Raw genomic sequence first — 20395 nt, 5'->3', positions numbered from 1 at the left:
CACCAATAGTGGTGCAGCAATTAGCCCTATATATGTCATTCGTAAGCACCAAGTACTTCCGCAGGATACGATCCCGGGAGATAGGGTGAGGGGTCCAGTGGGTGTGCATGTTTATAGTGTTGACAGCTACTTCCATTGTCCTCCATAAGATTTCCCATATCCTATTAAAATGACCTATTCTGGAATTTTAATTTAATTTGCAGTCATGGAAACTTAGGGAGGGAAGGGTTTTCTTTATATAAGACATAATAAATATATGAATTGAGATGTTAAAATTCTCCTAGAGTGTAATTGTCACAATAAAGCCCAAGACTGTTACTATGATGGAAATGTTGCAAATCAGAGGAGAAGCTTGAATACCGCGGGACAGTTCAGAGGAGGCGGGGTGTGCATCAGCTGCCTGCAGAACACCATGGGAATCAACTGTGAAACCTGTATCGATGGATATTACAGACCACACGACGTAAGAGTGTTTCTTCGCCATAGCTGAATTTCGCTGCCTTGTCAAGGTGGAAGCGAGACTTCACCAAGTGTCGTCTTCAGTATTGGAAACTCACTTCCTTTTGGGATGTTTCATTTATATTCTTTTTATGCCAGTAGCATTTTTCAGATATCAGCTTCCTACTCGATCTGTCCTGTTCTCTTGCTCAGAGTAGGATGGTCACTTGTTATTTAACTTGGATCGGGGCGGGGGGGGGGCTACTGGCTGTGTGATCTTGGTTTTGTAACACTAACTGTGAATGTGGAGTCAGCCAAGAACTATCACAGCTGTATCTTGCCTGTGCCTCCCTGGTTGACTTGATAGGCAGCTACGACCTGGCTCCCTGTGGCGGTCTGGTCTGGGTGATGCTTCTGTATGGCTGTGAGAGAGACAGCGGAGCATGGGCAGCCGCGTAGCCGTGGTCACGGGAAAGGATGACACTCCACTAATGATACTAGCTCCTGTCCCATTGCAAAACTGTTTGGGGCTTTCTGGCTTGAGCTCACCTTATTTTCCTGAGACACACCCTCCCTGGGTACACAAAATCATTATGATGGTCACATCTTGAATAAAAAGGCGATCCCTTGTCATTGGTATTGTTATTATTGCTAATATCGCTATTGTTTTTAGTGAGATAATCCAGGACAAACTCTGCCTTTCAGGTATCTCCTTATGATGACAACCCTTGTCGTCCCTGTGACTGTGACCCTTTTGGGTCCCTCAGTTCTGTCTGTATTAAGGATAAGCCTCAATCCGGCTTACACAAAGGTAAGTACTTGATTCGTTTTTGTGCTTGAATTGATTGTGTGTGTGTGTGTGTGTGTGTGTGTGTGTGTGTGTGAGATTTGTACCTGGTGGAACTGTTACCTTTGGATAGCAATTGGATGATATGATCCTCTATCAATTATTCTGTTCACAAAACACTTATGAAGCACTTACTATGTGTCAGGTGATGTTTTTAGAACCCAGGAATATGTACTTGAACATGATGATCAAAATTCCTGCTCACAGGTAGACAAACAAGTACATGCGTAATGTAACTCCAGGTAGGGATGAATGCTATGGGTGTAAAGCAAAATTAGGAATCATGATTGGAGGAGGATGAGGTGTAAAGGGGGCAACGCTGGGTGATGAAATGACATTTGAGCAGATAATTGCGCGTTTGATGAGAGAAGAAATAAGGCTCAGTTTAAAGCCAAATGGGAACACAGTAAATAGCAATGCCTCTATTTAGTCCTTAGAATACACTCACAAGGCTTTTGCATACATCATCTGGCAGAGCAAACAAATTCTCCTGCTAACTTTGCAAATGTCAGTGTTCTTTCTGTTTCAAACACTGGCAAAGGACTTGCGAATACCAGAATCTCCTGAAAAGGTTGCATTTTTCAAAGATTTCTGTGACCTTATCCAATTCCCAGTCACTAGCAGTTAAAATGGATATCGATCCACAGGGAAGCATGTGCCAACTGTGGGGCCCGAAATGTGGAGGGTAATTTACAGAACTGAATTAATCCCTACATGTGACTGGTGATGGGAACCTAATGCTAATGAGGGTGATGTTGATTGTAGCGACAATTACCCTTGATTGGGTTCATTTTAAAAAATGTATCATTTAAGCATTCAACCATAGCAGAAATTATTTAACACATTTTATAAGCAAGGAAACTGTAGCTCAAAGCAGTTAATAAACTTGGCTGAGGTTACACAACTAGAAAGTTTCAAAGCTGGCATTAAAGCAGAGATACTGCTCACTGCCCTTTACCATTTGTCTTGTGCTTTCAAAACAAAACAAAACAAAACAAAACAAAACAAAACAAAACAAAACAAAACAAAACGCTGTATTGTGATACACTTCACTAGCATACAATTCACCCATTTAAAGTGTCGGTTGGTATATTCATGATTACAGCCGTCAAGGCAGCCTAATATTAGACCATTTTCATCGCCGTTACCTGTTGGTAATCATTCCCCATTTCCCTCCGCACCCTCCACCACAGCCCTAGGCAACCGCTAATCTACTTTCTCTCTGTAGATTTGCTTATTCTGGACATTTCATATAAATAGAACCATACAATATATGGTCTTTTGAAACTGGCTTCTTAACATAATGTTTTCAAGGTTTATCTGTGTTGTAGCATCTATCAGTACTTTGGTCCTTTTCTTTTCTGAATACTACTCCATTGCATTTATATACCGCATTTTATATATCCATTCATCAGTTGATGAGTATTTCATTTGTTTCCACTTTCTGGTTATTAGGAATAATGCTGCTACAAACATCCCTGTGTAACTTCTTTGTGGATGTATGTTTTCATTTTTCTTAGGTAAAAGGTTAGGAGTGGAATTGCTGGGTCATAGAGTAACTCCCTGCTTAATATTTTGAAGACGTACCGAACTGTTTTCCAAAGTCATGGCACCGTTTTACCTTCTCACTAGCCTCTGTTTCTCATCTCTGTTTTCTTTTTTTAAACCATGGGTTGACAAACTATGGTCCAAGTGCTGTAGCTGGCACACCGCCTGTTTTTGTATATAAAGTTTTATTGGAACAGAGCGATGCCCATCTGTTTATGTATTATGCATGGCTGCTTTGAAACAGTCATGGCAGAGAGGCGCCTGGGTGGCTCGGTCGGTTAAGCGTCCGACTTTGGCTCAGGTCATGATCTCACGGTCCGTGAGTTTGAGCCCCGCGTCAGGCTCTGTGCTGACAGCTCAGAGCCTAGAACCTGTTTCAGATTCTGTGTCTCCCTCTCTCTCTGCCCCTCCCCCGTTCATGCTCTGTCTCTCTCTGTCTCAAAAATAAATAAACGTTAAAAAAAAAAAAAAGGAACAGTCATGGCAGAGTTGGGTAATTGCAACAGCAACCCTTTGGTCAAAAAGTTTGGAATATTTCGTGTCTGGCCCTCTACAGAAATAGTTTGCCAACCCCTACTTTACTTTTTACCCTCCTGATGGGCCATCACTATCCTTTTCTTCCCAGGGAAGTGGCCAGGTCAATGTCCATGCAAGGAAGGCTACGCAGGAGAAAAATGTGATCACTGCCAATTTGGTTATAAGGCTTACCCAGCCTGTGTCCGCTGTGAGTGTAGCCGGGCTGGCAGTGTGAACGAGGACCCATGCTCAGAGCCCTGTCTCTGCAAGGTATGTGTGGGGGTTAAAGGTGACCCTGAGTTTCCTTTGAGGTGTGCAAGAAAGGAACACATTCCACAGGCTCAGAAGATCAGTTCTGGAGCAAGGCAGCAAGATTTAAATAGAACTCTCCTTCCCCGCACCTTCCTGACAAGCATGAGGTTATGTCACATCCATGTCCTTGGACTTAGATGGGCACGCCCAGTTTGGGGTTTTTTTTGGTGGCTTCTGGGCAATGGCCACATAGTCCAGAGGTATTTCTGTGACTTCCAAGATGAAACCAAATACTGCATTTCTGAAGCCTGGGCCATTAACCTCGTGTATGACATCCTTTTCCAGCTTAATGTTTAGAGGAGAACCAGGTAAATACTAAATTTATAAGAACATAAATTAAAGGCAGATACGTTATTGTAGATTTCTCTTAAAAAGGAATTGGACGGGGGGGGGGGTGCCTGGGTGGCTCAGTCAGTTAAGCATCTGACCCTTGGTTTCAGCTCAGGTGATTTCACAGTTAGTGCGTTCAAGCCCTACGTCAGGCTCTGTGCTGACAGTATAGAGTCTGATTGGGATTCTCCCTCTGTTCCTCTCTCTGTCTCAAAAAATAAAAAATATTTTAAAAAAGGAGTTGGACAGGAGTACCTGGGTGACTCAGTCTCTCTCTGTCTCAAAATAAATAAATAAATATTTTAAAAAAGGAGTTGGACAGGAGTACCTGGGTGACTCAGTCAGTTAAGCATCCGATTTCTTGATTTTGGCTCAGGTCATGATCTCATGGTTTGTGAGATCAAGCCCTGAGTTGGGCTCTGCCCTGACACAGCATGGAGCCTGCTTGGAATTCTCTCTCTCCTTCTCTCTGCCCTCCCCTGCTTGAGCTTGCTCATGGTGCACTCTTTCACTCTTTCTCTGTCTCTGTCTCTCAGAATAAATAAATAAACTTTAAAAAAAGGGATTGGAGGGGTTCCTGGGTGGCTCGGTCAGTTAAGTGTTTGACTTCAGTTCAGGTCATGATCTCACGGTTCATGAGTTCAAGCCCCACATTGGGCTGTGTGCTGACAGCTCGGAGCCTAGAGCCTGCTTCAGATTCTGTGTCTCCCTCTCTCTGCCCCTCTTCCACTCATACTCTGTCTCTGTCTCTCAAAAATGAATAAATGTTAAAAAAAAAAGTTAAAAAAAAAGGAATTAGACAGTGATAAAAACACATTAATTTACCAGGGTGGTAGAGCTTTTTTGCTATCTGATATTAATATCCATTTCCTCATGATAACCATAATTGTAGGACTTCCCATTGTATCTTATGTGCTTCTTCCTATGTAATCAGAGTCTTAGGCACATGTTATAAGGGACTGAAAATAGTCTTGAGCATTTATCAATAAGACAATTATATAGCACTCTTCAGATTTTAAGATTCTTTAAAGACTAGCAAAAATGGGAGATTTAAAACAAAACAATACGAAAAAAGCCATTTCAAAATAATGACCAAGCTCTGAGATCCTGACCCTCATTCTTGACTACAAAATTAAATGGTGATTATTTCAAAATATGTGTCCTGGAATTAATGACGTCATGAGGCTTTACATTTACTTTGAGCATCTATTTATTTACCTGTTTCTCTGGATCACCAAATGCCTTTCTTGTTAATGTCATGTTAATGTCACTTAATTCCGTCTACCTAGAACACATTGGTTTCAAAGCTAATCTTTTCTCTAACGTGCAGGAAAATGTTGAAGGGGAAAATTGTGACCTCTGCAAGCCAGGATTCTATAACTTGAAGGAGAGAAACCCTGAGGGCTGCTCGGAGTGCTTCTGCTTTGGCGTTTCTGATGTCTGCGACAGCCTTTCTTGGTCCATCAGTCAGGTGCGGGTACCTTCCCGGAGCCAGGATTTAAGAAGCGAGCCGTCTCAAATGAGCTGTCTGGGAGCTGTGTTCTAAAGCATGGAGGCTGTCTTTCCCTGTAATACCCCTCTCGGCAGTTTGGAATGACATTGGCATAGATCAGAGGCAGCTTACTACTAAAGTGTCACAAAAGTTTCTTTCCTGGTCATGTGTTTGTTCCTACATACATTTCCCTATCCAAACAATAGGATATTATGGTATCGTAGAATGTATCACGTTTAAATTTCTCCTGTGGGGAAATGTATCAGGTTGTGGGGTCAGATCTCACCGCATCTGCTCCACACTGGTCTCGGGCCAGGAAGCACATCAGGACAAGGGGTCATGCAGAATTTTCTAGTTCAGAGAACCTGGTGAGGGTAGGAACAACAGTGAGTGACATAGGGATTATGAGGAAAGGTAACCTCAGTTGTTCTGGGAGTAGGAAGTCTTAGGGGGATGCCATGTGGTGCCTTGGGAGGACAGTGTGATGGCTGGGGGTTAGGGAGGACTGTAGGGCATAGGGCTCATCCATGGGAACCACCTTGCCTCCCCATGGCCCATCTCGGGAGACTGGTATTCAGGGAGGGGTTGGGGGTTGCTAGTCCCTGACTCTCCTTGACCTCCCTTTCCCCTCCCTCCATCACTGGCAGGTTAGGAGGAGTGGGAACCACATAGGGGAGGGAGTGGGAATCTCAGTCAGTACCTGAGAATGAAGGTGAATCCCTGTGGCCACCATGCTGGTGCGATGGCTTGTCCTCTCTTTGTAGGTGACAAATTGGGAGGATAGGATCTGGAGGTTATACTGATATACTTTTCAGCTTGTTGGTAAAAAACAGGAAGCAATGATGAAGAAATCAGAGTTAGCAAAAGACATTTTGTTCAATGCATTTACTAAGGTCTTTGCCATTTTTTTTTTAATCTAAGATATATATCCGTGGCCTTGACAGTTTTGCTCACCTACCTGGCTGTAATTGATCTGGATTTGAGGAGTGTTTGACTCGTTCTCAGGTCTTCTCGGCCCTTTGACAGGTAGAAGGGTCATGGGTCGTGTGGTTCTGTGGCCACAGTGTGTTAGCTCTGTCCCTAGCTAAGCTTTCTGGATCTGTTTCTTCACCGTGAGGATTTCTGGGTGAAACCTAAGATGACTTCTATTTTGTATTCCTAAATTCTGAATCTTTTTTTAAGGTGAAAGACATGTCTGGGTGGCTTGTCACCGACCTGATCAGTCCGAGCAAGATCCCATCTCAGCAAGACGCACTAGGTGGGCGTCATCAGATTAGCATCAACAACACGGTGGCCACGCAGAGGCTGACTTCCAAGTATTACTGGTCGGCACCGGAGGCCTACCTCGGAAATAAGGTAGGGCCATCATCGGAAGTAACAGCTTGGACAAAGATCTCAAGGCACGTTAAGAAAGAACATAACTTGGCACTTTAAGTCGTCTTATGGTCACTTGAGGGTTTGACAGAAAATTATACAGCATTTGCTTACACTTGCCTGACCCACATGGTCTTGCTTATCCTTACTTGACTTTATTACATCATTAAAAGACGGACTTTTTACTCGGCCATATCGGTCATAAGCAGTCTGTTGTAAGAAGCCTGGTCCCCTCCTCCCCTGACAGACTTTCTACTTTGCTCTGGGTTCCTGGATCACGTGGGCCTGTGTGAAATGTCGGTCACATTCCTGCTTTGTCTGGTTAGCCCTGTACATACCTTGGCCCCATGGCACGGTAGTGAGCCTGGCACTTAGGAGGTACTCAGGCAGGGAGGGCTGCGCTGTGAGGCTGGGGCACTGCTGGTTTCAGCGTCAGGACAGACTGTCTCTCGCCTAACATCCACAGTCAGCGACAGATAGAGTACTTTCCATTTGAAGAAAATGCAAAATGGTGGTTCCGTGAGGCAGAAATTTGGTTGCTGTGACTTAAGTCTGCCCTCAAGGCTGTTGTCCTCTTCCTCCTCACCAATAAAGCCTTCTCCCCAGATTCGGATGACCTGGGAATATACTCAGTGGACTCCATCTCAGTAACACGAGCTCCGTGTTCACCTTTGCCATGCGTTCAGTTTGTTTTAAAGTAATGGTATGTTGGGGCGCCTGGGTGGCTCAGTCGGCTGAGCGGCCGACTTCAGCTCAGGTCATGATCTCACAGTTCGTGAGTTCGAGCCCCGCGTCGGGCTCTGTGCTGACAGCTCAGAGCCTGGAGCCTGCTTTGGATTCTGGGTCTCCCTCTCTCGTTGCCCCTCCCCCACTTGTGCCACGTCTCTGTCTCTCAAAAATAAATAAACATTAAAAAAATTTTTCTTGGGGCGCCTGGGTGGCGCAGTCGGTTAAGCGTCCGACTTCAGCCAGGTCACGATCTCGCGGTCCGTGAGTTCGAGCCCCGCGTCAGGCTCTGGGCTGATGGCTCGGAGCCTGGAGCCTGTTTCCGATTCTGTGTCTCCCTCTCTCTCTGCCCCTCCCCCGTTCATGCTCTGTCTCTCTCTGTCCCAAAAATAAATAAACGTTGAAAAAAAAAAAATTAAAAAAAAAAAAAATTTTTCTTATTTAAATAAAAAAATAAAGTAATGGTATGTTTCATCGTAGTGTAGGTTTTTTAGCTTGGTAAGCTTCTGTTTCATTTGTTGGTTATATTTTAATTTTAGATTTTGTTTTACTTAGATTTAGGTTTAAGTGGTGCTTATTTTGAAAATGATTTCCTTTTTCCCATCAAATTATAATCCTAGAAGATGTACTCTGTTTATGTGATCTTATTACCAATAGTCAGTGATTTCTTTGTTTCTGCTAAGATCGCCTCTCCGATTCTGTGGTGCAAAGACTAGATTCTGAACATGATATTGTTGTAACATACCTGTCGCAAAGAAAATCTCCACTTTACATTAGAGGCTATGACCAGGAAGATAAAGCTTTTGTCTTTCTTCTGGCAGATGAGACAGGTTCCTTATTGTTCTCCTACAATCAGGCAGTGAGATCAGAATGTTGGGGTTATTGTCATGGATTTAACTCCTAAATCCTAGAGGATTTAAGTGAAATACATGTCTATTGTGTGATTCACAGGAGTTTATTTATGCTATTTAATCTTAGGGTCTCTAAGAAGGAGTACATCTTTCTTCTGTCCACTTAAATTATATCCTGCATCGAGACGCCTAGGTGGCTCAGTCAGTTCTGCATCTGACAGCTCAGGTCATGGTCTTGTGGTTCGTGAGTTCGAGCCCCGCATCAGGCTCTTTGCTGTTGAGCTTCAGATCCTCTGTCTCCCTCTCTCTCTGTCCCTCCCTCCTCTTTCTCTCTCTCTCTCTCTCAAAAATAAACATTAAAAAAATCATGTCCTGCCTTATGGTAATATCAATCAAAATATTCTTGTAATATGCTTTCTTTTCACTGGCTTAATGTGAACCTCCTTACATACTGTGGCCACTTGGACACCTTGTCGCCTGGTTGTTTCCCGATGGATCCTAGCCACCGCTTTCTCTTGCTGAGGGGCTGTGATGATTTGCCCTTGGTGTTCACGCTCGCTTACGTGTTTCAGCTGACTGCTTTCGGTGGATTCCTGAAGTACACAGTGTCCTATGATATTCCAGTGGAGACAGTGGATGGCGACCTCATGTCGCACACCGATGTCATCATCAAGGTAGGTGCTCTCACGCTGCTTTGCTGTGGAGCTCAAGGGCTTAGTTGGGTGACAGTTTTGTGACTCCGAGTAGCTAAGGGAACCTCTAGTAGCAAGGAGCGCTTGGCCGGGTGGCCATTCAGCAGTGCTTTGCCTCATCTGGAAACCGACCAGACTGAGTGTTTCCCGGTCCATTTCCGGAACTGCCTCAGGGGAGCACGCGTGGCTCTTCCCTGGATCCTGGAAGCTGACACATCTTTTCACATTTAAAAGGGAGACAGGTGTTTGTCTTGATGTTGGAACTGCCTTGTCAGCCATTTGACTCCGTCTCCTCCTGCCACGTTGGCCCCCATATGAATGGTTCGGTGACAGCACCTGGCAGTGTGGGGACAGGAGATGCGGTGCCATTTTTGTTCTCAGCCTCTGTCCCTAATCCTGTCCCCTCACTCTTCTCCTCCCCCGTCACCAAAAGGCCCAGCTCAGCCTCCCCGGTAGTTTTCCCAAAGGTAAGAAACCCACTTCAGATTCTAGTCTGCACCTTTAATGACTAAAATCTCCCTGTCCAGCCTGCTCGGTGTGGGAACCGTGTGACATAAAGCATTTTTGTGAATGGCAATTTATGAAAGCTAGAGGTATTTTTACATACTTTTTCTACTTTTGCTCTTCAGTTAAAGATTATGGGTGTCATGGGGCGCCTGGGCTCAGTCAGTTGAGCGTTCAGCGTCAGCTCAGGTCATGATCTCACAGCTCGTGGGTTCGAGCCCCGCGTTGGGCTCTGTTCTGACAGCTCAGAGTCTGGAGGCAGCTTCGGATTCTGACTCCATCTCTCTCTGCCCCTCCCCCACTCACACACTGTCTCTCTCTCTCTCTCTCTCTCTCAAATATAAATGAAAACATTTTTTAAAAGTTTCAAAAAAAAGATTAGGTGTGTCAGATTGATTGCTTTGAGGAAAATTGTGGGTGAATATATGCCATTTCTTTTCTGAGATCCCAGGGAAGGACCCCGTCTTTAGATTTACAATCTGATTCCCTCTGAGGGTGCTACATTGAAACACCTTTCCTCTGATTGTTCTGGACCAAGAGCTATAGACACAATTACATGTTTACCCTCAGAACCTAAGCACAAATGAAAAGCCATGTTGCTGAATACAAATTTGCTTTTACTTTTTGGCTGTGAAGTTGAATTACAAATATATTTCCTCTTGTTTTGAATGTTAGGGAAATGGACTCACTTTAAGCACCCAGGCCGAGGGCCTGTCATTACAGCCCTATGAAGAGTATTTAAATGTGGTCAGACTTGTGCCAGAGAACTTCCGAGATTTTAATAACAAAAAGGAGATAGATCGTGACCAACTGATGACTGTCCTTGCCAATGTGACACATCTCCTGATCAGAGCCAACTATAATTCTGCAAAAATGGCTCTTTACAGGTGGGTATTGAAAGAGAGGGAAGGGTTTTGGTGAAGGTATTTTAATCTTGTGTTTATCTGTTATTATGCATTTTAAGCATAATATATTTTACTTGATTATTTTAAGGGCACACCTAATGGAACCAGCTGTTGTAAAAATATTTTTAGTACTATAATTTTATGGAAGATGTAAGAATAGTTGTCCATGACAAATGTGTGTCTCAGTAAGGAGATAGTCTTGACGTCAGGATCAGAAACATTTAGGGTGTTTTTCTGAGAACTTGCTGACAAGTTAACAATTGGCTGGACCATCTTGCATCTATCTAGTTTTCACCCTCCCGATGTTAATGGTCTTAGATTTTACTGTCTATTTAAGCTAATGTTCCCATCCTTAGTCTTTTTATTGCTTCTAGAAGGGCAATTTCTGGCAATGCCAGGCTAAGTATAAACATTGGCTACAGCTAAAGCAAACACGGAATTATACATTTAAGGACAATCTCTGTATTCAAGATAGAATTATTGAATAGATTCGTTTTTCTGAAGCACTTCAGCTCAGACTGGACAGCATCAGATCCTTCCCACAGCTGTCTGGGCAATCACATGTCTTTCCACTAAATGTTGCAAAGGCTTTCCAGCGAATACTGATGGCTTGCAGAAATCATATTGGTGTGAAAATCTTTACTTACAAAAGTCACTTCGCCGTTTTGCTTGAACAGGCCTTTTTTAAGAATCCACCTTCCTCAAGGTGTTAGATGTCATTTGCAGGTGGGTATCTAAGTCACGTGATGACTCCTATCTATCGGTAGGTTGGATTCTGTCTCTTTGGACACAGCCAGCCCTAACGTTATAGACCTGGCACTGGCCACAGAGGTGGAGCACTGCGAATGTCCCCAAGGCTATGCAGGGATCTCCTGTGAGGTAAGGCTTCTCTTATTCCCTTCCTGACCCCTCCCTTTTGTTCTTTCCTAAGGGGAAGAAAGCACCCTGAAGGTAATACAGTGGCCCACACTTGGTTTTTAACTTTAGAAACCCCATGTTTGGCTCAGACTTTTAGAGGCTATAGGAATATTAGCAAACACAATGTTTAAAGAAATCTGGTGCCGCCTGCAGAGGGGGGTTCTGGAGCACCTGGAAATGCTCCGAATTAAGTCTACCCTCTTGCCTTAGTCATCTGGAAAACTGCATGCCATATTTTGCATTTCTAAGGAGGACTGAACTTGATTGTATCTGAATGTTTGCTCATCGGCATGCAATCCAGAAAGCACTGGACAAGCCAGGCCCGTTTTGAGACTTTTTTATGGCCCCCAGCTATGTTAACTTAGGTGAGCTCCATCCCACAATGAAGGGTGAGAAAATGCACTTGAATCATCACTAAAAGTAATCTGTTGGTTAAAAATTTTTCCTTTGAAATATATTTTGAAATGATTTGTACATAAGTATTGATAACTTTCTGTGTATTTGGCACTATCCTAACCTCTTTCTGTAGGAAAGAGCTAGGAAGTAGTCACATCAGGTTTCAAGTTCATCTGTGCTGTTAACCACCCCACGGTCCCGCCTCTCCCGTGTTCAAGACTGACTATAATTATGAACATTTGTCATTGGCTGTGATTGTCTGGCAATCATTTTTACAAAGTGAGAACACTGTATTTATGATTCATTTTTATGGATGTTTATCAATTATAAACATTGCAGTTAAGAAAGCTGGCCCATGCTTCATGATGTAAATATTTAATTAAATATTTCTATTGCTATTTTAAATTTTTTGCAGAGTTGTTTCTTTTTTGATCCAATGAACTTTTTTTTTTTTTAGATATGAAACATTTATTCTTAGGCCAAGGAAATGTCTGTAGGTCCTAATGCCTGTGTAGTTAATATTTAACGGGTAAATGACCTTAAGGCTACCTTATAGAGTGTGGGATGTGGAAATAGGAAAGCGGGCAGATCAAGTAAAAGCCTGTCCCAGCTAGACCAAGAGGGGGCAGCAGTGAGCAGTTGCTGCTGCAGAACTCAAAAGTCCACTGGGTTTGGAGAGAAAAGTACTGATGTGCCTACGATGATGGCTCAAGCAAGTGCACGAAGCTTAACACAAATGTTTCAGTGTTTTTGTCAGACAAAAGAACGAATTCTTTAATCAAAAGCTGACGTAAGGAATCGGGCAGCTATTGGTGGGGAATGCAATTCTTTTTTTTTTTTTTTAAGTTTATTTATTTATTTTGAGAGAGAGAGAGAGCACGAGCTGGGGTGGGGCAGAGAGAAGGAGAGACAAAATCCCAAGCAGGCTCTGCACCATCCGCACAGAGCCCAAGGTGCGGCTCAAACTCACGAACCTTGAGATCAGGACCTGAGCTGAGATCAAGAGTCAGACGCCACCCAGGCGCCCCAGGAATGGAATTCTTGATAGCACTGTAGGGACCACACAGACCCCCACCCCAGTCGGTGCCCACCTGTAGACTAGCCCATTGCCCTTGAGGGGAGTATGGCTGCATGGAGGTATTAGAGGACATTCACAAGGTCAGTGTGAATGAATGCATGTATATATTATTTATATAATGAAAATGCAGTTTTAATACTTTTTACAACAAATAAAAACGAAATCCACATCCCTCATCCGTGGCCCCACGGGAGTATGCCGGCCTCCAAAGTCATCACTCCCCAGTCTGCATTCTGAACATGTTTTGTGTCTGGTGTGGCCCCGGGCAGCCCTGTGGCCACGGGTCTGGGTGGCGACTTTACTCGCTCCACTGGCACAGTGGGCCTGGTGCCTAACTGTTCTGTGTTCCAGATTTCATGTCTATCCAACAGAATATTTCTCAGGGTCATCATGAGAATTATGACATGGGTGACTGTGTCCGGGGCGGTCCCCAGTTCCTCACAGGCAGGGGATGGCCCTGGATACTTCAGAAAGCACACCTGTCGTGCTTGCTCCATTAAACTGATGCGGTTTGACACCGACCTACGCTTGAAGACTTTGATGGTAATATTTAGTGAGTTATAAGCAGAAGGAAATAAAATCAAGTTGAGAGGAAAATGCCCTCTTGATCGAAACACTGGTTAAGTGGCTGAGTGTTACATGATTTCTTTTTTTTTTTCTTTTCTTTTTTTTAAAATTTTTTTAACGTTTATTTATTTTTGAGACAGAGAGAGACAGAGCATGAACGGGGGAGGGTCAGAGAGAGAGGGAGACACAGAATCGGAAACAGGCTCCAGGCTCTGAGCGGTCAGCACAGAGCCTGACGCGGGGCTCAAACTCACGGACTGTGAGATCATGACCTGAGCCGAAGTCGGACTCTCAACTGACTGAGCCACCCAGGCGCCCCACATGATTTCTAATAATATTGCAGTGGGATACCGCTGAAGTACATGCGGACCCATTGTATAGCCACCAGGTTTGGGTGTGCGTGCTTCTACCTTTAAAAAGAAATAAGGGGTTAGTGGGTGGTGGGCGTTGAGGAGGGCACTTGTTTGGATGAGCACTGGGTGTCGTATGTAAGTGATGAATCACGGGAATCTACCCCCAAAACCAAGAGCACACTTGCACACTGTATGTTGGCTAACCTGACAATAAATTATATATACATTTTTTTAAATTTAAAAATTAAAAATAAATAAATAATAACAAAAAATAAATAAGGAGCTAGATTTATGGTGACGGTTGCACACTTTGGGAAGTTTACTAAAAAATTCATTGAACCGTGCCCTTAAAATGGGAGCATTTTATGGCACGTAGATGATGCCTCGATAAAGAAGTTTGAGGGGAGGGGCGCCTGGGTGGCGCAGTCGGTTAAGCGTCCGACTTCAGCCAGGTCACGATCTCATGCTCCGTGAGCTCGAGCCCCGAGTCGGGCTCTGGGCTGATGGCTCGGAGCCTGGAGCCTGTTTCGGATTCTGTGTCTCCCTCTCTCTCTGCCCCTCCCCCATTCATGCTCTGTCTCTCTCTGTCCCAAAAATAAAATAAACGTTAAAAAAAAATTAAAAAAAAAAAAAAGAAGTTTGAGGGGAAAAAGAGAAGTTTCTCTACTTCTAGAAAATGGAGCCGTGTATGTTTCTAACGTATTGAAAAGAAGATGAGGGGCGCCTGGGTGGCTCAGTTGGTTAAGCGTCCGCTCTTGATTTTGGCTCAGGTCACAGCCTCGAGGTTTCCTGATTCCAAGCCCTGTGTGGGGCTCTGCACTGACAGTGTGGAGCCTGCTTGGAATTCTCTGTCTCCCTCTCTCTCTCCCGCTTCCCCACTCATGCTCGCTCTTTCTCTCTCTCTCTCTCCCCCTCAATAAATAAATAAACTTAAAAAAATTTTTAAATAATAATAAAAAAAGATGCTGATTTCGATAATGTCCAAGGTTGCCTTCACCGGTGTGTGTTACCCGCCCCTCTTTTGCAGTCCTGTCTCCCTGGCTATTATCGTGTGGATGGAATACTCTTTGGAGGAATTTGTCAACCCTGTGAATGCCATGGCCATGCAACTGAATGCGATATCCACGGCGTTTGCTTTGTGAGTCTGTTCCTAAAACCTTGAGTGCCCCCTCCCACCCATCCCAAAGCCATCTGCTATGCAGAAGTGGTTTAGAACAAAATGCTTCCTTCACAGGAGATTATCCCTGCCCTTGTAGACTCCAAAGGAAATTTGCAGACTTAAGTTCATGTCATAAAATGTTTCCTGCTTCCCCCCGCCACACACACTCTTTTTTGAAAAATAAAAAAAAAAAAGGTTACTTTGGTGAAAACGGAAAAGGGATATATAATTTCTTTGCGGGTTTTTTATTAGAACAACGAACTTACTTTGTAAGATTATAAAGCTATATACAGGTAGAAAATATTATCCACCAATTAAATTAAAAGGATCAGGTGTTTTACATGAAAATGCTAGCATTTTTTAACATATTACACAGTATATCATAAAAGGGATAATAAAACTTCTGATAATCACACTCATTTGTACAATATATAATGCTTCATAGTTGTTAGCTTGGATAAACTCTTCAAACAAGTGCTTCTTTCATGCAACATGAGTTGAAACATGGCTTGACAAATATGCAGTTAATCTTGAGAATGAACTTTGGGGCAGATACAGGGCAAGACTTGTTTTTTAACTTCAATCAGAAATTCTTTTCGGTTCTTTTGCCCGGAAGCCAGGCCATACTCCTGAGTTCTAATGGATTTACTGCACGTAGATGGAGTGAACACATATGTTAATCAGCTGAGTCTGATTCACCGCAGGGAAACCTTCATACTCTTTCCAAAAGAGATTGATTGAGTCCTAGGGCTAGGGAAAATTAATTATCAGACCCAGGGAGATGCCCTGGATTGCTTATTCTCTCTAGAGCCTGGTTTTTCTTGATTCTGTAAGTAAAGCTTTCATTTTGTTCTTTGTTCCTTTCTTTGTTCTGGGAATGCAAGTGTCTGTAGGAAATGCACAAAATGATGATTTGCACACACACTCAGTGCCTCAGGATCGTTTCCCAGAGCTTGATGAGGTCGCTGCTTTTTTTAAATGCCTCTGCCTTGCCACGTGCGTTCTCGAGGCCAGCCTTCCAAGGGCCTCTGCCAATAGCGAGGGGTGGTCGGCAGACCGTGGTTGTGGCACCGATGACTTAAGGTACAGGCGAGCTGAAAGGGTGTTTGTACAGGCTTCTATTAATATATATTGACAAAATATAAAAATAGATATACCCCCGTTAAAGCGAAGATGCTGGTAGCCACTGGCCTTCAAGTTCTAAATATAATAAATGATAATGATTTTTATCATTGAAAAAGTTTTGGAAACCATGTTAGATGTACAGAAAGGCTTACAAAACCAGTGTAGAGAGACCCTGTGCAACCTTCACACATCATCCCCTGATGGTCTTGCATAACCAGAGTCCAGTGATTGAAACTAAGAAATTCACGCTGGCAGCATCCCATCCACGGAGCTGCGGACTTCACTCCGATTTCGTCAGGTTTTCCACTCGTGTCCCATTCCTTTCCAGTGTCAAGCATTTTAGGCAAGAAGACGCGAAGGTGACATGCCCTCTCGGTGCACACTGTCAGGAGCATGCAGTCTGGTCTTCTTCCCGGGGACGTTAGCCTGGGACAGCCCGATAAGGTGGTGACAGTCGGGTTTTTCCACTGTGAAGTTATTTTTCTTTTCCAATCAAGAGAAGATGTTTTTCCTTCCCAAGGAGATGAACATTCTCATCCTCCAAAATACCTCCAACGGGGCTGGTCACTTAAAGCGATGGTGACTGAGACACATTAAAACAGATACTTGGGGCCCGGCAGTAGTGGTGCCCGGGTGGCTCAGTCGGTTGAGCATCCAACTCTTGATTTCGGCTCAGGTCATGATCCCAAGGTTGTGGGGTTGAGCCCTGCATCTGGCTCTGCACTGAGCGTGGAGCCTGTTAAGTTTCTCTCTCTCTCTCTCTCTCTCTCCCTCTCTCTCTCTCTCTCCCCCTTCTGCCCCTCTCCCCTGCTCACACACTCTCTCTCTCTTTCAAATTAAAAAAGAATCTTAAATGAAAAGAAAAAAACAGACCCTTAGTAGGTTTTTTAGCAGAACTACATAATGGCTTTCCCAAAGAAAAAGAAAACCCCATTCTGGCCCTTTGAACAAAAAATCATATCATACCTATTTTGCAAGTGGACATAATCATCATCAAATTTTCCTCTTAGATGTAGCAGTCGCTGATGATTCTGGCCCCACCACCACGATGTTTGCAAAAGGGTAGCTCTCCAACTCCAGCACTCCCCCCATGCTTACTGGTTGGCACACAGCCTCCACTCTAAGCAAGAACCCCACACCCCTTTCTTATGTTTACTTATTTACCTACTGATTATCTCTCTGGACTCATGGATTCCAAATTTTCCCAGATTTGACTAGTGGAAGCATACCCAGTAGGGTTTTTTTGTTTATTTGTTTTTTGGTTTTTTTTTTTTTAGAGAGAGAGAGAGAGAGAGAGAGCGAGCAGAGGAAGGGGGCAGAGGGAGAGAGAGGGAGATAGAGAATCCTAAGCAGCTTCGACGCCCAGTGCAGAGCCCGAGGCGGGGCTCGAACACACAACCCTGGGGTCATGAGCTGAGCCGAAATCAAGAGTCAGATGCTTAACCGACGGAGCCAACCAGGCGCCCCTACCCAGTAGTTTTTGATTGCATGATGAACATTGTGCATTGTTAAGTTTTTGGATTTTGTCGCTTTCCTTTAAAGAATGTCAGAGTTTGTTTTGGCACGCAGTAAATTACCATAGGGCAGCTTGATTGTCTCCAGGTTTGTTTTTTAAGTTTTGTTAGGGTGGGTCTAAAATAACCTCTATTCTAGGGCAGGCTTAACCCTTCTGCAAATGAGTTTTTCTCCTGGGGTCTCTGCTGGGCACTCTGGGTGTTTGACAAAGGTTCTCCATACTGGCCGGTTACAATTCTAGTGTCCCTGGGGCTCTGTGTGAGTTCTGAATTTTTCAGCTGACCTCATGGAAACGCGCTCTACACACAAGAAGTTTAGTATTCAGTAGCTATTTGAAGGGGTCTCCCGTGGGGATTTCTGGAGCTCTTATTCTGTGAAGTTCTGGTTCTCTGCCCAAATTCTTGCAGTTCCAGCCTCCCCATACTCTGACCTCCGTCTCCTCAACTCAGCAAAACCACCTTCTTGCCCACCCCGCCCCCCACAACTCCCTGCCAGCTTGGCAAGTGTCTCCGGGCAGAAAGACATGTGGTCGTGGGTTCATCCCATCACATCCCTTGTCTCAGGTATTTCCGCACCCCTCTGTGGTCCAGTGTCTGAAAGAAGTTGTTCGATATGTTTTGCTCCAGTTTTCTAGTTCTTTCCCACAGGCGGGCAAGTCTGGTAGCAGTTCCTCCAGCATGGGCTGAAGTGAAATCTTCTCATTTATACAGATTGCGCAAATTACATTTTTTAGTTCATTTACCTGGACACAGGCAACCCCTCCTCATATGACAGGGTTTGGTGACTTGTTTGAGCATTTGATCTTTTTTTTGTTTTTTTTCCCCTCCCACTCTGACTTCAAGTTGTTTGTAGATGAATCAGAGAGTCCTTTAAGGAGACCTGAACTGAGTCTTCTCCTCATTCCACGTGTTCTAGGCGTGCAAGCACAACACCACCGGGGACCACTGTGAGCAGTGCGCACCCGGCTTCTACGGGCTGCCTTCCCGAGGGACTCCTAGGGACTGCCAGCAGTGTGCCTGCCCCCTCTCCACAGCCTCCAACAAGTAAGCCCGGCAACTCCACTGGTGGGCTCCACCCGGTGCGGCCACAATGTCTATTCAGATGTGCGTTGATTTCTTCAGAGCCAGACTTTGTGTGTGACGAGAGTGTGATAACCCAGTGGTAATTAAGTAGGATTAAAGGTGGAGGAATGGATTCTATTTTATTTTATTTTATTTTATTTTATTATTTTTTTTAATGTTTTATTTATTTTTAAGACCGAGAGACAGAGCATGAGTGAGGAGGGGCAGAGAGAGAGGGAGACACAGAATATGAAGCAGGCTCCAGGCTCTGAGCTGTCAGCACAGAGCCCGACGCAGGGCTTGAACTCACGAACTGTGAGATCATGACCTGAGCTGAAGTTGGACGTTTAACCAACTGAGCCACCCAGGTGCCCCTGGATTCTCTTTAAAAAAAAAACAAAAAACAAAAAAGAACAAGTTTGGTGCATTAAATTAAATAGGAAAAGTTATGTGATGGCAAGGAAAGATGCACAGGTTTGCTCCTCTGGGTCTAACGTTGCTCGTTAATTCTTTTAATGTATAGGGTATGTACCTACCAGTGGTCTGGGACATATAAGGTACACAGAAATAAATAAAACTTTGTTCCTGTCCTTAAGGAGTTTTTGATATAATGACCAAAATAGGTAAATATGAGGCTCGTTGAAAATGGGCTGAACTCACGTAATGATTCAACCGATATTTATCAAGTGCCTACTGAGCATCATGGTTGGTTCAACGTGTTCATCCACGGCTGCTGGTCCCATGGAACCCACACTGTGGTCATGACTCGGTGGAGGTATGTCCACTGTCCGGAGAGTGTGAATCTGCCAGGAATGACTCAGAGAAAGCCTTTGATCTGAGGCTTGAGGATGAGAAGGAATTTGAAGGCCGCAGAGAAGGGCCTTCCGGGCAGGAGGAACTGAGTATGCCAAGGCGTGGTAGCACAAAGGAGCGGATCTCATCTGTGAAATCACAGTTGGTTCTGCTGCACAAAGCGTGAGGGGAGGTGGAAGGGGCCAGTGGTGCACATGGCCTCATTCGCAGGCCAGTGGTTTGAAAACCTGCTTCTCTCTTGCTGGTTTTCCCTTTAGGACCCTTCTTCCTTCATGACCCAGGGAATTCCCCCATGGGGATTTTTATTTGAAACTGCACCGTGCAAAACAGATACAGGCAGGGCTACTCGGATGAAATCGTCGGAGACTCTCAGCTGCCCCCATGGCTCCCTTCGCAGGTCCCCCCAAAACCCAGGAACAGAGGTTGAAGGGACCTTTGTCAGCCGTGGGGGTCCTTTGGAGAATGTTGATGGGCCGTCATGTACAAGCTCGAGCTCGCTCTTGGCCAGTGTGGCGAGGGCTCCGAGGCAAGCAGACCAGTGACAGGGAACCCAGAGAGGGGAACTTGGCTTGGCCAGGAGGAGACGCCATCAGAGAAGGCGTCCTGGAGGAGGTGGCTGCTGAGTTGGGGATGGGGGATAAGATGAACCCAGCCAGAGAGGGGAAGAAGTGCCCTCTGGGCTGAGGGACAAGCAGGAACAGGGAACAGTGAGCAGCCATTGCCCAGTGAGATGGGCTGCGTGGTCGGGGACCGGGGTTCTGGAGTAAAGACCTAGTGAAAGTTTGTAAGGAGTGGTAAAAGATGAGCATTTTATTTTTATTTTTATTTTTGAAAAAATTTTAATGTTTATTTTATTTTGAGAGAGAGAGGGAGCA

The 20395-nt window shown here is 44.5% G+C and overlaps 1 protein-coding gene across 1 annotated transcript in view; it reads left to right on the top strand.

Annotated features, from left to right (window-relative positions):
- Positions 1 to 20395, top strand: part of LAMA1 (laminin subunit alpha 1) — a 152009-nt gene that overhangs the window by 51329 nt on the left and 80285 nt on the right. Inside the window, exons 9-18 of the mRNA XM_032595339.1 lie at positions 285 to 463; positions 1144 to 1249; positions 3459 to 3619; positions 5322 to 5462; positions 6666 to 6839; positions 9007 to 9108; positions 10306 to 10517; positions 11303 to 11414; positions 14875 to 14985; positions 18562 to 18689. Of these exons, the coding sequence (XP_032451230.1) occupies positions 285 to 463; positions 1144 to 1249; positions 3459 to 3619; positions 5322 to 5462; positions 6666 to 6839; positions 9007 to 9108; positions 10306 to 10517; positions 11303 to 11414; positions 14875 to 14985; positions 18562 to 18689 (1426 nt within the window). The remainder of the gene's footprint in view (positions 1 to 284; positions 464 to 1143; positions 1250 to 3458; positions 3620 to 5321; positions 5463 to 6665; positions 6840 to 9006; positions 9109 to 10305; positions 10518 to 11302; positions 11415 to 14874; positions 14986 to 18561; positions 18690 to 20395) is intronic.

Source organism: Lynx canadensis, chromosome D3 (assembly GCF_007474595.2).
Source record: "Lynx canadensis isolate LIC74 chromosome D3, mLynCan4.pri.v2, whole genome shotgun sequence".
NCBI lineage: Eukaryota > Metazoa > Chordata > Mammalia > Carnivora > Felidae > Lynx > Lynx canadensis.
The sequence above is the reverse complement of the archived record's forward strand: the minus strand, read 5'-3'. Positions and strand labels throughout refer to the sequence as shown.